We start from the raw sequence: 15,285 nt of genomic DNA, 5'->3' as shown, positions 1-15,285 counted from the left end.
AGTGAAGTGAAAAATCCTAAAATGTATGGTCGTATAAATTTAATTAGGTAGAAAATTTATTTTTTACCAGAAATGTATTAAAAAGAAACGTAATTTTTTTTTGTTACAAGTTCTAATATATTGAACTTATCTTACAAATAAAACAAATATTTCAAAATCGAATGGAATCCAAGCATGGGAGTTTGAACTAAGTTGATACAATGCGATGATCAGTTAAAAATCAATTTAATATCACTTATGTTTGAAGCACTAAATTAGTATTCAAATAATCTTTCAAGATTCCCATTAGGGATTTGCTCTAAAATAATTCTCCAGAAATACAATTTGCTTTCTCATTTTTTTTCCAAAAATTTATTTCCTCAAATGCATAGATTTATCATGGACCAAAGCCCTTGTGATACTTTAGCAAGCCCAAGCTTCTGTCTACTACTATCCTAAACCCAAAACAAAGATAAAAAAACATACAAAAAAAGTTGCATAGGCCCAAGATTGCACGGTGTGCTTAGCCTTAAAAAAGGTGTAGTGACTGGTGAGAAACATGGATGTGCTGCCCATTCATGATCTTTATATTGACAAAAACAAAATTATCTGACAAAAAAAAGAGAGGCTTAATTGCATTTTCAGTCCTATATTTTAATGTTAATGTAAGTTTGAATTTCCTAATTTTAAATATTCAGTTCCTCTGACTTTCATATTTATTTTTTATAATTTTTTTCTTATATTTTAAAATTCTTATCTCTTTAAATTAAATTTATTTAATATAATAATCTATTAAAGTAAGTAATATCTAGCAATTAATAGATGTATTTGCAATTAACAATCAATTACGTGTTTTAAATTACATTGTCAAAACATTATTTAAAAAAAGGTTAAGAATTGATTTTTTATTGTTAACTAATTCTAAAAGTATGCATATTACAGTAAATATAAATATATATATTACTATAAAGTGTTGAATGAATTATATTAATATATATAATTCAGCAGCCTCGACATGGGACGTTGATGTTAAAATCAAGCCCCAGACGGATAGTTCTACGACGTGGATCAACGTATGAATTTGCTGGTGACTACGAACATAACCATATAAATATCATCCATTAACATTGTGTTTATCGATTTTGTTTATTAATTTATGTTTTATGGATTAAATGAAATAATGTGTTCACTTACATGGATAAATGGTGGCTATCTTAGTAACAAACATTTCATTATAAATAAAAGTATAAAAAGTTTAATGATTAATACAATTTAAAATAATTTTTATTTTTTAATTAAAAATATTTGTAATTGTTTATTGTAAACAAAATCAAGAAGTAGTATAAAATTGTATGAAAATTAAGTTAATTAAAAGTTTAGATTAACATTTTAAAGATAATAATACATGTTATAAAATAAAATTATAAGAAATTATTAAATAGTAATAATTTATGTATAAACATTATACACGGATCTTTATCTATTTACAAGATATTTTAGGATAAAAAATTGAAAAAATATTTGTCTTTAGATGAAAAACTATTCCATTTAGTGACTTAATTGGTTGCTTTATTTGAATTGACTAATACAGTTTGATTTTAATAATTATAATATTTTGATATTTCAATCTTAATTGTGCGTGTTAAAAATAAATAATTTGGTAAAAATAAAAAAATTATATAAATAAAGATTATATTTCATTATTTTTTAAGCACGTAATATATATATTTACATAATAATACTTTTAGGGTGCACCAAATATATTACAAATAAATATTTTTTTAAATGCAAAAATCAATGAAGTAAGTTTTATTCCATCTAGTTTTATTCACTTATTTTTTTATATATTTTTAGAATTTTATCTAGTATTCACAACAACTAATTAATTTCTTCATTTGTAGTAAAATTATTTACAGATTTTTAGTATGTTGTTTTATTTCTCTTATTTATTATTTGAATATTTTCTATATTCTCATTTTAATTTTTCTTTTTATGGTGAAATAATGAAGAAAACAATCATAAATGTCATCTTAAAATTATAAAGTAATAAGTTATTGTACACAAAAATTTCCTTAAAAAACAACAAATAAAAAAAGACAAAGTAATAACTGGCGGTTCTCGTGTTCTTATCATGATATTGTTTGACCCGACGCCACGTGAGGATGAGATGGATTTCAAACGGATCAATACAACCACATGACAAATAGTAGCATAATATTACAGAAAACGACTAAGAAAATGGAATTAAATCATTATAAAATAAATAAATGAGAGTATACACATGTATCATTTGTTAATTTTAAATATTTCATATTATTGAATTTAAGAATGTATAGTTGATTCCTAAAAACAATTCATTTTAAATCATATTTTAAAATTAAAGATGTAAGAACAAATTGGATAATTGTATTAATATTTTTTAACAGTGTACTAAGGTGCTTAACAACTATATATACCCCCTTTCCACAATCAGCTCAATCATAGCAATTTCATAAGGATTTCCTCTTCCTAGCATTTTGCAATATTACACTGCACATTAAGAAAAATGACTATCCTCATTGAGCAACCTGAGCTAATGACAATTCCAAGAATTGAGGAGAACAATGAGCATTCTCAGCATGAACTGGTGTTGGATGGTGGCTTTCCATTGCCAAAGCCACCCTCAAACGATGGATTTGTAGTCCCTGATATCAATTCATATGGCAACTCTTTCAGGTATATATATTCATTCTATTGTCTTAAACAATTTTTTATACATCATTTATGAATTTAATGAGATCGTGTGATTTATGTAATTATCTTTAGTTTATTTTCATGTTGAGCTAGTATACAATACAATGCAGAGATTACTATGGTCAAAGTGAAAGGCAAAAGTCTGTGGAGGAATTTTACCGACTACAACGCACGAACCAAACATTTGAATTTGTAAGCAAACTTGATTGCATCAATGTGTCAAACACTATCGTTTTATAATTCTATTATATATTTAAACTATTAAAAATTAACACATGCGAAATATTGTGTATTATTATTTTTATATATTTATATATACTCATACTAAAAATATACTTTAACATGCAGCTTCTTAATTATATCATGCATATATGCATGGGATTTTAGTTTGAGGCTTAAAAAATGTCTTCGTCATAGCCTGTCATCGTTGACCAAATAAATTTCTGTAAGAGTGTAGATTATAAAGAATTAGTAAGGAGTCTGTCTAATCCTTATATATTTTGAAAACTATTGTAAAATACCGCTGTATAAAATTATGCAGCTACATTAATTATTGTTACAAGAATAAAGGAAGCTCAACCAATATTTAATTAAAAAATAATCACATCACAATTAAAAATACATTATAACCATAACAAGATTTAGAATGATAAAAAAAATACCCAATATAATTTATATGAAGTAATTAACTAAAAAAAAAACACACCTAAATATATCTTCTATTAACAGTACATAAAACGTTTTTCATGTTTTATATGTATTTTATCATGATACATGTACGACGTTTGACATTCTAATGTTTCATACCCAAATATTTATATAAATAAACTCTTAAATATTCAAGAATATTAGAATGACTTGCATGCGTAATATCTGATATGACTAAATTACTGCAGGCCAAGAGGATGAGGGAGGAGTATGGAAAATTGAATAAAGTAAAAATGGGTATATGGGAATGTTGTGAGATGCTTGATAAAATCATGGATGCAAGTGATCCTGATTTGGAAGAATCTCAAATTCAGCATGCTTTGCAATCAGCTGAAGCTGCTAGAAAAGACTACCCTAATGAAGATTGGTTGCATTTGACTGCTCTCATTCATGGTACACAATACTCATATACAATGTTCAAATAAATATCATCACACAGAATTTTATATAAATATCAATCCTTAGATATGGCTTTCTCCAACTTATATACTTGGAATGCCTATATTATTGCCAATGAATAATTTCAGCTGAAAATGTTTATCATTTGTCATTTCTTTTTTGGTTTTATAGATCTTGGAAAGGTTCTTCTCCTTCCCAGCTTTGGTGGGCTTCCTCAATGGGCTGTTGTTGGTGAGAATTATACACTAAACTTATGGTAACAATTTTGAGTAAATTATATAAAACTAATTCTATCTTCGAGAAATTTCAGAATCCCTCCTTAATATTTCTAACATTTTTATAAAATTTGAATAATCAATACTATTATGATTGACACGTTAACATGATTGTTTTATTTTGAAATATAAACCAAATTATCTGACACTTTTCATGATTGATCTCAGTTGATATTGTCTGCTATACGACTTTCTACAAATATAAAATTTTGGAAATAATAGAATGTCAACGATTTACCACAATATATATAGTTTTCACGATTTGAAATATAAAAGAATATTTGTTGCGGGTTTTTCATTTGCCAAACTCATGATTTACGTATTTACTGACACAAAAACACTATCCATGTTGCAGGAGATTCGTTTCCTCTTGGCTGTGCTTTTCATGAAGCAAATACTCACTCCAAGGTATTTGCTAAATTTCCAATACAAGAAAAATAATAATGCTTCATGTTTGTGATGATAAATTTTCAGCTCTCACAAATATTTCTTCCTATTGCAGTATTTCAAGGACAGCATAGATTATAGCAATCCAGTTTATAACACTAAAAATGGAAAATATGATGAAGGATGTGGACTAGAAAATGTACTTATGTCGTGGGGACATGATGAGTACATGTATTTGGTAAGTTCATACACACGTGAAGGTCAACATGTCATGCATATGTCATATAATTAAATTTAGACTTAAACATGTTTTTATCGTTGAAAATATGATAAGTTTTAATTTACTTTTATTCTTATATAAGTTTATTTATTTTTATTCTCTATATTCAACAAAATGATATATTCTGACTCTGAGCCTTTTATTAAAGACTAAAAATATATAAAATTTGTTATTTTTAATAGTTAAATATCTTTTTATAAGGAATAAAATAATAACATTTCATATTTTCATAAAAAAATAATATTTAACAGTGCATTGAAATCTGCAGGTCGCTAAGGGAAATAGCACCACCTTACCTATGGAGGCCTTGTTCATTATCCGATATCACTCTTTCCATCGTACGAATTTTTATCAAGTTCTGCTACGACTTATATAGAATTTTTTTGGTTCAGCTATGAATTGTATAGTATGTCGTTAAATAATATCCAACAATTATAACAATAGCACGTAACTTCAAATTTATACATAATCTTGCAGCATTGTACCAGACAGGAGCATACAAACACTTGTACAGTGAAGAGGACATCAAGAACCTAAAGTGGCTTGAAATATTTCAGTAAGATAATTATTTTTAATTACTTTGGTTTTAACAGATCAATTTATACCATGTCTTCACCTAAACATGCTAAATAACCAAATTGATTGTGTTTCTAATACTTTCTATGATACAAAACACACAGGAAATATGATCTCTATAGCAAGAGCGATGTTCGGATTGATGTTGAAAAGGTTAGCCATACTATGTGTCGCTCATTGAGAAGGTGGGCTATAAAATTTTTATGATTTATATATCTTAAAGTTTGATATTGTTTATTTTTTTTAAACTTAAAATTCAAATCAAATCTATTTTTTTTTCTCTTTTTTGATGTGATGTACTCATTTCCTTTGTTTGCAGTATTTCCCGGCAAAGCTCAAATGGTAAATCTTGAATGAAGATAAAGGAAGTTGGCGATTAAGTGAATTAGGGACAACATTAAAATTATAGTTTATTTGTTTTATACAGAAAGAATAAGTTTTTAATTTGTATTACCAATGTTCTTGTAACTGCTAATGTGTGGTGCGGGATAATTAATAAAGTATTTCATTTTAATAATATTGTACAAAATAAAATGTAATTTAATTATCTTGATGATTCAGATTTTTATTACCAACTAGATACGGGTGGTTTTTATTATGAATTATGCACAAAAATAGTATAAGGATGTTGCGGATGACAAATTTAATTTGGTTTCTGACTAAGAAAGGGTTTGAAAAATGGTGGCAACAGAATCTTAACGAAGAGAATATTCAACGATTCATTCATAGAACCAATCTTCATTTGTGTTAATTCTGCATTCTGGTTTCTGACAAAAACCGTTCCTTTGATGTTATCAATGTACGCACGGAACCATGGCTGTGATGTGATGACTATGATGTTATTGACTACTGAGAAATAATAAATACATTTTATTATTTTAAGTTTCATATCCTCTCCATGATAATCTCACTGTAAATAATTCTTTTCCAGTAATGTAATTTTCTGATATATTTAGTATAATAAACTCTGCTAACGTCAATTTTAAAATTGATTTTAAGTAATTTATAGCAATAGTTTAAAAATGTAATATTAAAAATCTGAGTTTTATTTATTAGTATGTCTTATAGTTGTTAATTAAAGAATTAAAGGAAAAAATATTAAAAATTATGCTAACATACATTAAAAATTATAGAAAAATGACATTAACTTTAATTTTTTAATCAATGATCTTAAGACCGTGGTTAATATACTTGTATATTTTAATAAATTTATATCCATCGTATTAAATGCATAGTGAGATTCATGTAATTTAATAAAAGTAAATATAAAATTTATTAAACAATAAAACTTATATTAAAAAGGTGTGTTAAAAATATATTATCAATAAGTTTTATGCTACTTTAGTCTCTTAGAAAAATAATTTTAAAGTTGTATAGTTGGTAAGCGATTTGAGAAGAACAATGTTTAAAGCAAAAATTAGGTCAACATTTTTGAATGTTCTTTTAATTAAATCTATACTTTCATTTTGATAATTTATGACAATATTAAAATTCATTAATTATGATGGAAAAGCAACGTAAAATATATCTAAAAATTGTACTAAAATATGTCTTAATGTTTACTGTGCACCTCATTTTTTAAGTACATTGAATGAAAAGATGAGAAAAATATATAAAAAAGAAAAGAAAATATAAAAATATAGTGAAGGTTCTTATATAGAAAGACAAAGTGTTAAAATTGAAGATAGAGTTGTTTAAACTTAAAAAATGTATGCATAAAAATAATATTATTTTATATAAAAGTTTGTCTTAGAATATAAGAATAGATACAATAAAATTTGTCTTGATCATGAATATATAAATGTGTTACATCGAGGAATCGTGAGTCATATGCACAACCCCTCCACACGCAATTACATACAACTACTCCACACGCAATTACATACAATAGAAGTTAATTAGGTTTAATCATGTCCTTAAAAAAAATCAAATTATAGATTTATTGATTAAAGTTGAATCAAGTTGAGTTTTTTTCTAAAAAAACAAAAAGCTGCTCATTTTTTTAATTTAACAAATATCACATGAAATTTATGCAACAAACTAATACTATTTTTATTCTTATTCATAAAAAATCAATATTTTTATCTTAATTAAGAGATAAACTTTTTAAATATATTTAACCTTTGATTTTTTATACTTATTTATTATAAATTTTTTAATTAATTAAATTTATTCATTTAATATAAAAGATACTAATTTAACTATTTAATATTATAAATATTTTAAAAATAAAATACATAATTACTTTTTATTAATATTAATAAATTAAGCATTTATTTTTTATAAATAATATATATAATTTAACCATGTTATGCTCCCCTATCATATTGGCACCGTATTTGCATGTTTCCATATAATATTTTGTATCAGTAAATTATAAAATTGATGTACAGTCATTAAGCACTCCCACATAACAGGTTGGCACTGGCACTGGCACTGGTCAATAAGTGTTCTTGTTCCTCTTCTTCTGATGCTGAACTGGACTCAGTGATCGTTATTATCTTCCATAATCCTTCTTCTGTTGTCGAGCCCTCACCACTGTTCCATGGATTCTCGTTTGTTATGGGAAGCCAATGATTTGCCTACAAAACACAACAAACAAAAGATGATTCTCTGCTTCCTTCTCTCCTTTCTTCTCCTAACAAGTCAGTTCTCTTTCTCATTCACGTCTCTTTAATTTTTTTGTCATAAGCTCTTTAAGAAGTCTGAAATGCATAAAGATGCTGTTGTTCTGATTTTGAATGAACCAATTGAACACAATTTCTTGCATTTCAACACCAGATTGGAAATAGAATCAAAATTCACCGCTCCACTTGGCGGCATGCCTGGGAATGTTAAAAGATGACATTTTTTTTTCTGGGATAAGTGATTTAGATGTATGAATTATCAGATGATTGACTGTGGGGTGAAAGGAAAATGAAATCAGAAACCACCATTATGAGTTTGAAGAGACACGAATTACTTGAAGTGTGTATATATTGCCCAAGTCTTCTAATTTTCTCAATTAAGATTGTGTGAACCAAACTTTCTGTACGGTTTCTACAAAGAGTAAGAAACATAGATAGAATATGGTATAGAATCTAGCCCATAAGAGGGTGAGTGGAATACTGAACTTCTGTGTCATAACATGTGCTTCACACTAAAGCAATTTGATTATCATATTGACTCACTGGATCTGATGCTTAGCACAATTCTTTTACAGCTGTGGGGCTAGCAGTCAGAGGCAACATAAGTTTTGGGATAGTTTCAGGGGTAGAAAAATATAATGAGGGATTGCCAACAAATCAAAGAGATATTGTTGAATCAAAGGTGGGAGTTGTTGCAGCTGATGATGCTCGGTGTTCTGCAATTGGTGTTTCAATGCTTAGGCAGGGTGGACATGCTGTTGATGCTGCAGTGGCCACTGCATTATGCCTTGGTGTTGTTTTCTCGGCATCAAGTGGCATAGGAGGCGGTGCTTTCATGCTTGTTCGATCTTCTTCCACCTCCCAGACAGAAGCTTTTAACATGAGAGAAACTGCTCCTTTGGCTGCTTCACAGGTTTGACGTTAACTCTTACGATAAACCGTTGAAGTTGTTAAACCTCATGGTTGAAATTGGTAAAGCAATTTGACCAAACCAAATTGACATGTGCATTTAAGATATAGGCCAAGCTTGGTATGCAATGAATTAGAATGAAGCAAATTGAAAATAACACTTTGTTGTTATTTCTAAGAAGAAAATGCCATTAAGACTTCAATTGTTAATTTTTTGGCCCCTCTTCTACTGCTTACTTGGAAATGTTGAAAGTTAGCAAATAATATTTCATAATGATCATTTTCATTTGCAGAAATCTACAACAATGCAACTTACATTGTGTATATATTGTGAATGTCAACTAACAGAATATGTATCAGAACAACCCCAAAGATAAGACCTTAGGTGCATTGTCAATGGGAGTTCCGGGTGAATTAGCTGGCCTTCATGCGGCATGGTTGAAGCATGGACGGTTGCCATGGAAGAGTTTATTCCAACCAGCTATAGAACTTGCTAAAAATGGTTTTGTAGTGTCTCCTACTCTTGGGGATTTCCTAGCTAAAGATGCAAATAAGATAATGAATGATCCTGGATTAAAAAATATATATGCACCTAATGGAATTTTGTTGAAAGACGGGGATATGTGTAGTAATGTGGAACTCAGTCGCAGCTTAGAGGTAGTGGCAGAACAAGGGCCACAAGCTTTCTACAATGGAACCATTGGTGAAAAGTTAGTAAAGGATGTCAAAGAAGCTGGTGGGATTTTAACGATGGAGGATTTACGCAATTACAAGTTGAAAATAACAGATGCAATGACTGTTAATGTGATGGGATACACCATATATGGAATGCCACCTCCTTCATCTGGAACACTTGCTCTTTCTCTGGTGGGTAGATTCCTATGCCTTCTTTTCTTCATGCTATTTTCATCATGTTCTGTAGAAATCATGATGTTATGCTCTCTTTCATGAGTCTGATGCTGAAAAAATGGAAATAGACATGTATCATATGTGTTGTTTTGGTTCAAGGATTGGAAGTTTGGAATATGTCATAGACCAACTATTCCAAAAGCATAAGCTGTCGTTTAATTTCATGAGTCTAATGCATGATAAAGTTTTATATCTCTAATAGAGCAAAACTTGGTGACCAACGTTTCATATCAATACAGAATGATGCTTCAATTGTTTATGTCCTTTTTATTGGTTATTAGTTGTATGTTGGCGTATTTTAATAATTTCTATTAGCAGGTTCTAAACATCTTCGACAGTTATGGAAGTTCTGATGCTGCAAAGGGAAATTTCGGTCTACACCGACTGGTAGAAGCATTGAAACACATGTTTGCTGTTCGAATGAACTTGGGTGACCCCGACTTTGAAAGCATTAGTGAAACTGTAACTGAAATGCTTTCCCCATCTTTTGCAAAATATATTCAGCACAAGATACTTGATAACACTACTTTCCCTCCAGAGTATTATATGAACAGGTGCAGTCTACTAGTTGTAGTAGTTTGAATGAAAACATTCTGTTTTGCTTGAATGTTGCAAAGTAACTAAGTTGTTAATATAAAAGGTGTTCATAACCATGCTGGGCAGGTGGAGTCAACTCAGAGATCATGGGACGAGTCATTTGTGCATTGTGGATGCTGATAGAAATGCTGTATCGCTGACAACAACCGTAAACTATCATTTTGGTGCCGGCTTTATTTCTACTTCTACTGGAATTCTGATCAACAACGAGATGGATGACTTCTCTACACCTACTGATATATCCCCGGATAAACTACCTCCTGCTCCAACAAATTTTATTAAACCAAACAAAAGACCATTGTCTTCCATGACTCCTATTATTGTCACAAAGGTATTGCTTTCAGTTTCCTATACAAAATACAATAACAGTAAGCCATTAAGAATTGGTTTAAGGTAGGGAATTGGAAAGTTTGCAAGAGTGATGTGATCAAACCTTCTTATGCATGAATCTACCATTTGATACCATTTTGCAGGATGACCAGTTAGTCGGGGTAATTGGAGGTAGCGGTGGAATGAACATTATTCCAGCAGTGATTCAAGTCTTTCTTAATCATTTCATCTTGGGAATGAAACCTTTGGATGCAGTTCTGAGTCCAAGGATATATCACAAGGTACTAACTGATTTTTATTCCGATAGTTCCTTGATATATGATGCTTCAAAGTTCAAACAAAAATCTAATTTGGATCTTTATCTGATGCAGCTAATACCAAATGTAGTTCGCTATGAGAACTTGACTGCTCATGATGGTGAGCACATCGAGCTTTCAAAAGAAAGTAGGCTTTTCCTAGAAGAGAGAGGTCATGAACTGAATGAGTCTCGGGCACTAGCTATCACTCAGCTTGTTGTTCAAACTATCAAACCACCATTTAACATGAACAGGAAAATAGGTGAAGACATCAATTCACATACAAGGCATAGCACTCTAACAGCCGTTTGTGACCCTAGAAAGGATGGATCTCCAGCAGCTGTTTAATTATATATTCAACTGTTCAGATTGAAAATTGTACTGCACATTCATTTCAAAACAAAAATTGAAAAAAAAAAAAAAAAAGTTCTAGCCATGTTGTATCAATGCCGTCTTGGACAAGGAAATTTGTCTGTATTTCTTTCATTGAAATCATGACAGTGAAAATAAATTAAAGTTAAGGCCAGATTAGCTGTGAAAGGAAGTACTACACAAGTGCTAAAAATTGATCCTATGTCCTATCCGTGTACCATATTCATGCTCAGTGCTTGAAAGTTGAAACTGTTGCAGACTTGCAGAAACATAGCTTTTGAGTTTGTCTTTCATTGAATACACGAATATTAATACATCATCTCGGGTCCCTCTTTCTTTTTTCCTTTCTAATGAAATCGCCAAATAAAAAAATAATTAGAATGGAACAACCACTTAGTACAGTTTAAATTTTGTATGAAATTTTCATTTAATGGAAATTGCAACTTCTTCTATGGGTTCACACTAAAAAAACACGTTTACCATGGACTTGGGATCGTGTGATCAAATGTGCCACTATATAGGTAAAATGCATGTATATGTTATTTCACGGTGGGCATGGCACATGAGCAAGACTGCGAGAAACGTGTACATGTGAAACAAATTCCAAACTGAATGTTCTACAAGATTTATAACTCATTTTTATGTAAAACGGAGAAATATATATTAGGAGATAAAGATAACTCAGACATCCGAGCCGAAGTTAATAAGACGACCAAAAATAGTAACAACCTCAAATTATTGTACATAGCCAACCGACCTGCAATATAACGTCTATGGAAACTAAAGCATGTAAAATACTCTTCTCAGTACATTATTTGGTTTAGAAATCATAGTCATTAGAATGCGAATCATCACCCCCAACTTTTGTTCCATTTATAACGTATTCTGACGGAATTTGCATTCAAGACACAAGCTCGAGAGTCAATTATAGGAGAGTCCTTTTGCAGGCCATGTCTACACAAGAATTAATATCTAGACAGCTCCCTTCAGCTAGAAAACGAGTCGTGTAAGCCTGTTATCAATATTAATATAACCACTATTAACAATCTACTCTGTAACACAAGTGATACAATGATACAATGACGTCATCGTTTACACATCACTTGTGGATTGGTTCTCATCGCTGGTGGTGCTGTGGAGGCAACTAATTTTATGATAGAAGACTTGATCCAACTATGATCACATCTTAATTGTATACATTTTTTGGGTTTCACAATTTTGGGGTGTATATTCATAATGACAATGATACCATGCACACTTTAGGGAGCCCCAAGATATCTTTTCAAATACCACTATACCAATTACAACCCATCTAGCTCAATGAATTCAAAATGCCACACTTTAGTGTCAGCACGCACAACGGCCCTTTGTACAACAGGCACTAAATCTGACTAAGGGGTGATGTTAATATATATAACCATAAGCTACACCTCAATTGGTCGGTGAGCAGGGGCAGGGAGTACCTCATGTCATGGATTTGAAATTTTCAACTTATCGGGTATTGTGCTAATACCAAGGGTCAAACTTCTTTTCTTGACAAAAAATATACACAATCCATTCATACAAGGGGAGCGAAAAAAATAAAACAAAATGAACAACACTCAAATTTTCTTTCATAAAGAAAATTGGAGATTATCTTTTCTACTTTATTGTACAAAGAACAGAGTCAATAATGACACACAAATCACTGCATATACTCTCTTTTTTCTCCTTCAAGATGTTTTATCCATCAGCTGAATTGGAGTCAGAATATTTGATTTGCTTGTCTCCACAATACAACCATTCATGACCATTTCCTCCAACATAAAATGTGCCTTTTCTAAATGGAACATGATATCTAGCTCACACTGCAAGAATAAGTGGACAAAAAATATAAACAATTTCGCTGGAATTTACGTTCAAAGAATGAAAGGAAGAAAAGAAAGACGTTTGAAAGGCATGTGGGGAAGAAAAACTAAGAAATTAAAGAAACAGAAGAAACCCCGAAGACTCCAATCACAGCAGGACTTACCACATTGCCAAAATGACGATCCATGGTTTCTACCAAGAGATGTATAAACTCCAAAATAGCCAGCTCATTCTGCAACATCATAAAAGAAGGTAGAATAAGCACTCAAGCAGAATTTGAAAAATATCATATTTTTTACACAAAAGTGATGCATATAAAATTCTGTTGAAGTTCCGTATGTTTAACAATACTAACAACTCAATGCAGTTCTTATTTTACAACCCAAATGTCCCCTACATTTCCTTAGATACACAAAAACCTCTTCTATGCATGTTCACAGCTAGACTATTTCACAGAATTATTCATTTTATGAAGAGATTTAACATTTAGTACTCAAAGATTTGGCTTGCTCCAAATTATTCAGTGTGTTTGTATGAACCAATTAAAAATAAGAGAGAATGATTTACCTCATCATCATCAACTCCAACTAGAAAAAACAAAGATGCGTAGCGCCTATACACAATTTTGTAGTTGCGATGCTCTACAAAAGAACACTGTCAATGAATCAGTTAGAAACGGAAATCAGATACCGTCAACACTAAAGAGCAACAACAACAATAAAAGTTTCAATTTAACACAAATAAGCAAAATATGACACATTCAAATGAATAAATCACGAGATCTCAACATAAAATGATTAAATTGAAAGGGAACCTGCTGTTCGTTACGGGCGAGGCATTTGCGAACGATTTCACCTTCAAGGGCTCGCCTTTCTTCAAGAGTGAGGTATTCGTAGTATTGGGCGAGACGCGTTTGACCTTGCTTGTTCACCATCAACACGAATCGGATCCCCATTTTGCCCTAATTCCCCTTTTCACTTCACCTTCTCCCACTGCAACTATACATACCACCGCATAAATATTCTTTTTTTTTTTTTTTAATCAGTTGATCGAATCAGTAAAATAAGTTAAAATATGTTAAATGAAAAAAAGAAAATATTAATGTTATTTTATGCGAGTGTAAATTACGTAAAATGTTAAAGATAACAATTTAGAAAATTAAATTTTAATTTTTAATAAATTAAACAAACGTTACTTAAAATAATTTTTTATAAATTTATTTTATTTTATTTTTTTACCAAACTTTTTATTAGCTCGTAAGTTATAAGTTTTTAAGTAATCTATTAATAAATATATTTATATTTTTGTATTGTTCGAATTTGTATAAATGTATTTATATCTTTTATTAGTTAATTTAATTTTAAAATAATTAAAATTTAAATATAAAAAACAATTATTTATTAAATAATTATTTTTAATGTAAAAAAATAAAAAATATTTAATTAATTTTTTTAAAAATTATATATATAAATAAATATAACAATTAAACTTAATTTATTTATTATTTTAAACATTCTAAATTTTAATAATTATAAATAGTGTAACCAATTTTACATAGATAAATTATAAATTTTAAAATAAGTTAAAAACTTGTTTTATTAAACATATTCTTACATTTGTCAGTTTATATAATTATTATATCATTAATTAAACTAGTGAATTTTTTCCACATTGTACAAGTGTTATTAAATTAAAATTATTTTTAAATAAAAATTAAAGATACATTGTATGTCTTTTTTAAAAAAATTTAAAAATATTTTACCATATTAAAATAAGACTAGATTAAAGGAGATAAAAAATTTAAAATTAAAAATAAATTACAAAATTAAAATTAATCAACAAAAATAAATACTCAAGTAGGAGAAGTTACACAGTATAACTAATAAAAATGAAAACTAACTCTTAAAGACAAATTTACTTAAAATTTGCAAGTTATATTTTATATATTGAGATAAGTATATACTAACAAATATTTTAGAAATTTTAAGTAGGGAATTTATACATAATGTTTTTATAACAAATTATAGTAGGACTATATTAAAAGTTATAGTAGGATGGAG

General features: G+C 29.3%; 2 protein-coding genes and 1 pseudogene across 6 annotated transcripts; 2 read left to right on the top strand and 1 right to left on the bottom strand.

Moving 5' to 3' along the window:
* Positions 1 to 2,524: 2,524 nt before the first annotated feature.
* LOC113867396 lies at positions 2,525 to 5,683 on the top strand (annotated as a pseudogene).
* Positions 5,684 to 7,690: 2,007 nt separating this feature from the next.
* On the top strand, positions 7,691 to 11,671 carry LOC113867111 (glutathione hydrolase 3). Of its 5 annotated transcripts, none has more exons than XM_027502134.1 (7): positions 7,691 to 7,982; positions 8,540 to 8,877; positions 9,222 to 9,740; positions 10,101 to 10,336; positions 10,446 to 10,710; positions 10,853 to 10,990; positions 11,081 to 11,671. In XM_027502134.1, the coding sequence occupies exons 1-7, from the start codon at positions 7,883 to 7,885 to the stop codon at positions 11,351 to 11,353; spliced, it is 1,869 nt and encodes a 622-aa protein (XP_027357935.1). In that variant the 5' UTR covers positions 7,691 to 7,882; the 3' UTR covers positions 11,354 to 11,671. The 5 variants fall into 5 exon arrangements, with proteins under 5 accessions (XP_027357935.1, XP_027357938.1, XP_027357939.1 ...); XM_027502137.1 differs by having other exon boundaries at positions 7,744 to 7,982; positions 9,167 to 9,740; positions 11,081 to 11,447; XM_027502133.1 differs by having other exon boundaries at positions 7,794 to 7,982; positions 10,422 to 10,710; positions 11,081 to 11,407.
* Positions 11,672 to 12,098: 427 nt separating this feature from the next.
* Positions 12,099 to 14,228, bottom strand: LOC113867856 (AP-4 complex subunit sigma). The gene is made up of 4 exons (XM_027503354.1): positions 14,040 to 14,228; positions 13,793 to 13,879; positions 13,389 to 13,457; positions 12,099 to 13,224 (listed from the first exon to the last, which is right to left on the bottom strand). The coding sequence occupies exons 1-4, from the start codon at positions 14,178 to 14,180 to the stop codon at positions 13,090 to 13,092; spliced, it is 432 nt and encodes a 143-aa protein (XP_027359155.1). The 5' UTR covers positions 14,181 to 14,228; the 3' UTR covers positions 12,099 to 13,089.
* Between the last annotated feature and the right edge of the window lie 1,057 nt (positions 14,229 to 15,285).

Source organism: Abrus precatorius, unplaced genomic scaffold (assembly GCF_003935025.1).
Source record: "Abrus precatorius isolate BTA unplaced genomic scaffold, Abrus_2018 Scaffold5, whole genome shotgun sequence".
NCBI lineage: Eukaryota > Viridiplantae > Streptophyta > Magnoliopsida > Fabales > Fabaceae > Abrus > Abrus precatorius.
This window is presented reverse-complemented; position numbering and strand designations above follow the sequence as displayed.

Bases quoted from the DNA above. Each gene is read 5' to 3' on its own strand.
- LOC113867111 (XM_027502133.1), top strand. From the start codon at position 7,883: ATGGATTCTCGTTTGTTATGGGAAGCCAATGATTTGCCTACAAAACAC. The intron at 7,983-8,539 runs GTCAGTTCTCTT...ATTCTTTTACAG, and splicing joins CTCCTTTCTTCTCCTAACAA to CTGTGGGGCTAGCAGTCAGA. The intron at 10,337-10,421 runs GTGCAGTCTACT...GTTAATATAAAA, and splicing joins CCAGAGTATTATATGAACAG to GGTGTTCATAACCATGCTGG.
- LOC113867856 (XM_027503354.1), bottom strand. From the start codon at position 14,180: ATGGGGATCCGATTCGTGTTGATGGTGAACAAGCAAGGTCAAACGCGT. The intron at 13,458-13,792 runs GTAAATCATTCT...ATGATGTTGCAG, and splicing joins TTGGAGTTGATGATGATGAG to AATGAGCTGGCTATTTTGGA. The intron at 13,225-13,388 runs GTAAGTCCTGCT...TTATTCTTGCAG, and splicing joins ATCGTCATTTTGGCAATGTG to TGTGAGCTAGATATCATGTT.